At 32.9% G+C, this 8,192-nt stretch overlaps 1 protein-coding gene across 1 annotated transcript; it reads right to left on the bottom strand.

Annotated features, from left to right (window-relative positions):
• ABCG25 (ATP-binding cassette family G25) lies at nucleotides 1-7,653 on the bottom strand. The gene is made up of 3 exons (XM_085741319.1): nucleotides 7,339-7,653; nucleotides 6,273-7,110; nucleotides 1-1,376 (listed from the first exon to the last, which is right to left on the bottom strand). The coding sequence occupies exons 1-3, from the start codon at nucleotides 7,480-7,482 to the stop codon at nucleotides 349-351; spliced, it is 2,010 nt and encodes a 669-aa protein (XP_085597445.1). The 5' UTR covers nucleotides 7,483-7,653; the 3' UTR covers nucleotides 1-348.
• Between the last annotated feature and the right edge of the window lie 539 nt (nucleotides 7,654-8,192).

Raw genomic sequence — 8,192 nt, 5'->3', positions numbered from 1 at the left:
TAGAAAAAGGATTATATATATTGCATATGGAAGAAATCTTTTTATTTCTTCCTAGAACATTCTGAATAAATTCTGAATACAGAATGAAACTTACAGAATTTGAATTCAAACCCTTCTTTTTTTCACTTCAATTTTGATGTTACCTATCTAAAACCTTTACAGAAATTATCTCATTCTTCAATTACAGTTAGCACAAATCAACTAGCCACTCTAGTGGAAATTAAAGAACATTATGGTTGCTTGCACTAGAAGAAAACAAATTGATTCATCCCTTTCAATTGAAATCATCACCTTTAAGTTTTCATAGTAATTTCCAAAAAAACTATGCAATGAAGAAGTACTTCAATTTCAACTCTTGATGCGCCTCAAGGCAAGGTAAGCCAATAATCTGTAAAACACAAACATGAAAAACAACACTCCAATGCATCCCATTGTGCCAATTTGACCCACCACATCTTCATCAAGAAATTTGCAACTTGCACCATCATTAGTACTACCAACATGATTGCAACCGATTAGATTCGCAATTTTCTTGCCATCGCCATATTGAATTCTAGTTAACAACCTGTAACTATAGAATGTTGTGGATATGTATTTGATCCATGCTACACAAGATGGCACCTTATGGACATAGTATCCACCAGTTAAAACAAATGCTAGCATTGTCACTGCTGCAACTGTGGAAGCTTGTTTTGCATCCATAATTGCAGCACCTAATGCAAGTCCAAGACCCTGCGACACAAGCACGAATCCAAGAACAACCAACAATGTCAAGAGAAAAGACAACAAATCAGGCTTCAATCCACCCATCCAATATGTAATGATGAGGAAAACTGTTGGAAGAAGAAGCTCCATTGGTAGGTCACCAACAATTCTAGCCATGAAATAGGATGATAATGTGTACATACCAGAAGCTCTTTCTTTAACAAAGATTGCGCGTTCTTGAGGGAATGCGAAAACAGAATTGAAAGATGGGAAAACACCCCAAAAGATTGAAATGAAGAAGAGTAATCCAAGCCTATCTTGAATGTTCTTATAATCTGAATGCCACCACATTAAACCAGCTAGTAATGCAGCAGCAACAACTTGAAAAACTCTTAGTGTGTTGAAAGATTCATATTTTCTTTCTTTGAGGCTTCTTTGGAGAAGAATACTGAATTGGTAAAACCAATCAAAGATGTTAACTCTGTCATTATGTCTACGTTCTTTTGAAGAGCTGCTTCTTGAAGGGTGATGATTGTCTTTGGTTGAAGCATTGGTTGTGTCCATGCAAAGAGATTTTACCTTTGGACCAAGAACATTGTTGTATGAATGAATTAGATTTTGCTTTATGTTTGGTCTATCTTTTTCACCTACACCATCTACATGGCAAACACCTACAAAATTCAAGATTAAGCTTGATTAATATCATCACCCTCAAACAATAAAATGTTCTTGTTGCACTTCAATTATGTTAGCTAAACAGTGGCAAGACAGAGAAAAATAACAAGAACATGATCCAAGATTTGATAAAAAAAAAAAAAATTAGTGTCGACTCTTTCATTCTCAAGATAAGGGTCCAATAATCATTTAAATTAGGTTTAATATTCTGGAGCTTATTAATCACTTGAACTCGATTGTTTTATTACAATTAAACAGATTAATCAATTTAAGAGTTCTGATTGCATTAAAATTCAAAAAGAAGTGGAATTGATCATATTTCTTATTTAACCTTTAAAAAGTAGAGATTAATCAACTTTGAAAATTGAAACAAAAGAGATAAGGGACCACGTCAGATAGAAAGAGAAGGGCAATATTATCTACAATAAAAAGTGAGATTGAAGCTTTATATGAAAAAACTTTATCAATAGTCCAATTATATGCAACAAAATAAATGATAGAAAGTGATAGATGTAGCATCATGCAATGGCCCACTAAAACACAAAGCATATCATTTAAATAGCCGAATCTATTTGCACAAAAACATAGAAAGTACATGATATATAGGTCAAAACAGGGACAAAAACTAAACTAAAATGTCTTTAAATTAATCATTCAAATAAATACTTGATTAGTTGAGTATTCTAAAGAGATCGGCTAGGGGCATATACATGCTTAAATATGATAGTGGAATTTGTAAAAGCTGACTTATGTGTTAATGTTATGGTGTGTCTCCACTAAAATTGGTGCTGGAACTGGTTGGACCAGCAGCTCCTACCTACTTTAATGTGCATAATATATCAATATCAATATATCCATTTATTTACTTTTTATTCATTATAAAACTTTATGCCATCATACATCACTTTTGTGGAGAATTGTTTATATGGATGTAAAAGCAGCCCAACACGTGTTGCTCTCTAATAGATACTAAGATGACAGAGATTCTCAAAAAAAGGTCGAGAAAGAAGAAAAAGAAACAAAGTAAGGAAAAAGATGGGCAAGATCATTGTCAAAGAAGAAGTGAAGGTCAAGTTTTTTCCAACTGTAATGATGAATAAGGAACAAACCCTATGACCATGGTATTGTGTTGATCAATCATTTTAAGAAAAAATTAATTTCAATTCATTTCTATCTTTCCTTCTTTTATAAAGAATAAATTTAAATAAAAATGAAATGTTATTGCAAAAGCAAAACATCCAACGTTGGAAACATTAGTAAACAAGTTGGTTAAGACCTCAAACTCAACTTTAATACTACTTCTTATTATATACCTAAAAGCTTAACCTAACCCCTAAAAATTACTTACCAAATAACAATCGTCCCCAGACAGTGATTGTGTGTTCACTTTACCAACAAAATCAAATCCTTTTGAAGTTTTTAATATAATTTTACTATCATATCTTATAAAGTTTTATTTGCACCTCTCTTTTCTAATATATGAAAGTTTTTAATAATTGTTTTAAATAATTAAGAAAACAAAAGCATCATGACAAATCTAATAGAAAAATATCCATTCCCACTTTTCTTAGGTGCTCTTTCATCTTTTATTTTCTTTTACAGCAAATTTATGGTTTCTCACATAATCAATGGCGTCATCACTTCCACCAACATAATATTCAAATGGACCCAAGAATCAACGAAAAAGGTTAAGACATAAGAGAACACATCTCCATAATACTCTTTCAGTGTCAAAGATGTTTAACTCCATATAAGATAAAAATACCTAGTCAAAGAGCACTTACCACAGTTAAATATCATGGATTATTATTAATCATTTCGGGTCCTAGCTAAACTTTTTTTTATTGAGAGATCAACCAATGTATACTAAAAGAAGCAAAATCCCAGCACATATAATAGATAGACCAGTTATATTCAACTAAAGTCCAATCCACTACTTAAGCATTACCAACTTTAAACCATATGCACGTTCTCTTTTGACCATAAAATATATAACATTGGTCCACATTGCTACACTAGTCTAATATCTCATTAGTCATTACATCACTCCTTCCACAAACACTAAAGGGTTGAATATTGTCCAAAGAATTTCTACTGATTAGCTCACATCACATGTCATGTATAACATTATTGACTTAATATGTTTGAGCATATGCCATGATAAACAGAGAAAAATAACGTGTAGCTTTCTTTGTCTAAAGTATAAGTGTGAAAACAAAGTACGGTTTATGAATTGCGATAACAATGTGTACTAAAATTTGTACCAACTTAAATGATTTGTTTTGGCTTATCTATTCATTCCCATGCTACAAAACAAGTCAATCTAAATACTATTTTGGACGTCGCAAAAAAAAGTGATTTTGATTCTGGATGTTAGATTAAGCTATTCCAGTCGAAAAGGACACAGTTGATGGTTCTAGTAATAAGGGGTCATGCCTTCCATAAGTGCACTGGATGCCTTTCAATTATTTTTCCTCTAGTTTTGGAATATATTTCTGGACCCCACATAAAATTTGGCACCAAGCCCAATTAATTGGAAAATTGAAATCCTTTTTCCTGTTTGCACTGTTTTCACTAAAAATCTTTGGAAAAAGATATTAATGTGGTTGATGAATAAACAAAAAATTTGAACACACATCTGTCTTTCACAACATAGCTTTATTTGGAGATCTACATTATCTATCTATAATCATATGGACTTTGTCCACACACAAAAAAAAAAAAAAATTATGGACTTAATTTTTATTTTCTTATCAAAGTGATACTATTTAGCTTTAAGAAGAAAAAAAACATGCCTCATCAGAGGAGGCTGTGGCTAAGATTTTGGGTTGGCCATGAAGAAATATACTTGGAAAAAAAAATCTGGAAGAGAAGAAAAAATTGAAGCATAGTGGCATACTGTTCCAAAAAAGATGGACACGTGGTGTGCATCATGTAATAATTGTTTAAATAAATAAAGCATATCCCAACTGATATGAAAATCAAAACCCATTCTTTTTTAATCGATTTGTTCCACTTAATGCAAGAAATCTTTATAGTTCTGCCCTTGCTTATACCTAGAATATAGTTTCATTAAATTCAATAGTATTCTAATATATAAACTCTAAATAAAATCACAAACATCTCACCACTACCACAATATGTTGAATAAGAATAAGAATGGGCAACCTCTGCCAAGAAGCACTAAGACATTATAACATATCATTTTTTTTTATTAGAACCTATTAACTTAGAGGTGATTCAAATATTAAACTTAATAAAATTATATCAAGGGACCCAGGGGAAGCAAAGCAGAAAAGAGAACATTAATTGATTATGGAATGTGTTCAACCTAAATTACGGTTAATATTAAACCTTTGACCACCCTTTACTAATATTAAGGTCTCTTATATAATCATTCATCACTTGAATATCATTAAGGAATCGGGATATTTGTTTCCCGTTATAATGGACCGCTCTAATGTAAATAATTTTCTATGGTTCTCCTCTAAGCATATTCTATATTATATATTTATGCTCAAGTTGAACTTACTTTTTAAGTTATGAAATTATTAGCTTTACCAAAAAATAATGGAACTCTAATGATGATTGCTACCGGTTTTAGTTGCAAAGGAGTCTGTACAACTTATGGATGGTTTTGACTAATGAACACTTGAAGTGAATTTTTAAGGAGGAACGCTAACAACATTAACTTTATTATTCAGTTTCCATTACTCCTCATTTACACCATTTCGAAAATGAACTTGACATAAAGTATGAGACTTACATGAACTTCGTCCAATAAAAGAGTTGGTGTTAGAAATAGAATGATCAATTAGACTTTAGACTTTGGATACGTAGAAAGTACTACAAGGTAGTGTTACTAATAAGTATGTACCAAGTATAAGAAACCCCAAAAATCATAGTGGTGAAATAAAACCTAGATCAGAAGTGGACCATGTGTAATATATCATGGTGTGTTGTCGTACCCATGGGTGGCAATTATAGCAATGTAGAATTACATTAAATAATGCCTGCCACAGTATGCTGTCTAACTTAATGTCTTTAATGACGTTCTACTTCACAAACAAAATTTACCCACCATACCCATACTCTGAAAAGTCCACCCTCAAGCTCAAGCAATCACAGTCAAAGTTTTTTTTGGAAAGATCTAACAAGCAATATCGTTAATTGTATCTCAGCTAGATTTTTTTTTAAAATATTCTTATATTAGTGTTAAATTTGGCAAAATCATCATATCATCCTAATTTTATTAAAACTCTAAAGTTTAGTTAAGTGATACACTAAATCTCAATTTGTTAATTATAGAGACCCTTCTCAATATTCTCACAACAATAATAATTCACACTAAAAATCTAAATTTTCTTGTTGACTTTAAATGAAGTGGCAAATCATCTCAAACTCACATAACTACGATATTTCAGATTCAATAAAAACATCCAAATTAATAATATGAATATTGTCAATTGACTTAAATCTTGCAGACACTTATCAGCACGTTAAATTAATAGATATATGTTCTGTCCAAATGATCTCACTTTCTTTTATATTTTTATTATGTTAGTTTCTAAAATAGTTAACAAACATTTATAGTTAAATATGATTTTCCAATTTGTTGTGTCCGTATATATCCATTAAATTGATATAGATATATAAAAAAACCAAAATGACTTTAATGGATAATGTAATAATACATAGTTTTATACCGACCTATAATAAAAACTTATCAAATATATAAACCCATTATACACCTAATTTTTCAAGAATAATTACCGCATGCAAAGCTATTCTACATTCTTATTTTCACAAACAAATTTATTTTGAAAAAATATATATTGAAAGTGTAATAACAACTTGACAAATAGAAACAGAAACAATGAATTTGTACGTACCGTTAGCAAGATCAAGCAGAAAATCCGCCGGATTAACCGGAAACGACGGCGCGAATCCAACCGACTCAAAATATCTCATAGCATCTACTCCTTTCCCATAATACATACAATTTCCCTCTGACAACACAAGCACTCTATCAAACATCTGGAACACACGACTCGACGGCTGATGCACCGACGTCACCACTGTCTTCCCCTTCCTCGCCAAGGATCCCAACGTCGAGACTAGTCGGTGTGCAGCCGTCGAGTCCAGTCCAGATGTTGGCTCATCTAGTATCAAAAGAGCTGGATCCACCAACATCTCATGAGCTATACTCACGCGCTTCCGTTCTCCACCGGACACACCGCGGATGAAACTGTTCCCAATGATAGTATTTTCACACTTTGTTAAACCTAGTTCCGCAATCGCGGACTCTGCTGCTGCCACCTTCGTTTCCCGAGAAAGTTGTCTAGGGAGACGAAGCATGGAGCAGAAGACTAATGTTTCCCGGACAGTTAAGTGAGGGTATAAGATATCATCTTGTGTAACGAACCCGGTTCGACGGAGAATGGTTCGGTTTAGTTTTGATGAGTTAGCGAGAATTGTTCCGGTGAGGTTGTGTGTATGAAGTCTTCCTGCTAGTGAGTTTAGGAGCGTTGATTTTCCGCTTCCTGATGGGCCAAGGATGGCTAGGATCTCACCTGGGTAAGCTATTCCTGTTACGTTGTTAAGAATGATTCGCTCTTGTGTTGATCTTTGATCCGACGGTGATGATTCAAGTGGTGTAAAGAGTTTCTTGATGCACCCTCCTTTTGCTGTTTTGTTCTCTATCTTAATTCGGTATCCCACGTCCATGAACTGCGTTGCATGAAATGAGCATATAAATTAATGAATTTGAAATTTGAAATTTCGTTTTCATTTTAATTATTGTTATAATTATTATTTCTAACAACAATGAAAAAGACAAGTATGTATAGAGGGTCATCCTAGTCAAATTCATGAGTCATGAATAAAATTAAAGATTAGTGATTTATTTTATTATATGGTTGTAATTATAATATATAGTTGTAATATTAAATATTGTACCTTAAGAGTGATTGGGTAAGAAGAAGAGAGTAAAGGAGGAAGGTCACATGATTCTCGGGAGCTATGTTTGGGAGGGGTATGAGTGTTGGAAGAGTCTACGTTTGAAGATTCTACACCACCAAATGCTTCTTTTGTTGTTGGCATTATTACTTTTGTTACGTTGTTTGTATGTTTGTTTTGTCTCACAAGTTATTTGGGGACAAAAAGAGAAGATATATAGTTTGGAAAGGATGGAAGAAATGATGGTGAGTGAGTTGAAGGGTATGGCAAAGAGAGGAAGAAGTGTGAGTAGTGAATGAATGAAGTGAGAGGAACAAGGGATAGGAATACAATCGGGTATTTATGGAGGGATCATGACCCATGACACTGCCACACGTCGATGTGGAACCTCCATTTTGAGGGTTGCAACGTGGCAATCATATATGTGCATCTAGCCGCTTAATTGGTGAAATTTGTTCATGGAAAAGTATCCACTTTCTTTGCTTTTTCTTTCTTTATTTATGTCTTTTTTTTGTTTGTTTGTTTGTTATCTTTTAGTTTTATTTTTTTCAATTCAAATAGAAATAAAAATGAAAAAGAGATTGGAAAATTTAAGTTGGATTCCTTTTCTTAATGGGTTAAAAGAAAATGAACTATGGAGGTTTAGCAAAAGAGGTAGTTAGACAGCAAATGTAAGGTTTGTGATGTGAGGGAAACCAATTCGCATAGACGACGTCATTGATCGAGTAGGTTTTTGATGTGAATGAGCATTTTGTCAAGTCGGATGTTTGGGGTGGTAACTGTAAACACTCTAACGTTTAGGTTAGTTTGACAGCAAATAGCGAGAGGTATCAGGTGAAAATTGTGTACCTTGC

This window comes from Medicago sativa, chromosome 1 (genome assembly GCF_051527215.1).
Source record: "Medicago sativa cultivar Bolivia chromosome 1, Bolivia_mono, whole genome shotgun sequence".
Lineage (NCBI taxonomy): Eukaryota > Viridiplantae > Streptophyta > Magnoliopsida > Fabales > Fabaceae > Medicago > Medicago sativa.
Note: the sequence above shows the minus strand (reverse complement) of the source record. Positions and strands in the feature narration are given on the sequence as shown.

Bases quoted from the DNA above. Each gene is read 5' to 3' on its own strand.
- ABCG25 (XM_085741319.1), bottom strand. From the start codon at position 7,482: ATGCCAACAACAAAAGAAGCATTTGGTGGTGTAGAATCTTCAAACGTA. The intron at 7,111-7,338 runs GTACAATATTTA...CATGCAACGCAG, and splicing joins CTTACCCAATCACTCTTAAG to TTCATGGACGTGGGATACCG. The intron at 1,377-6,272 runs GTACGTACAAAT...TGAATTTTGTAG, and splicing joins TCTGCTTGATCTTGCTAACG to GTGTTTGCCATGTAGATGGT.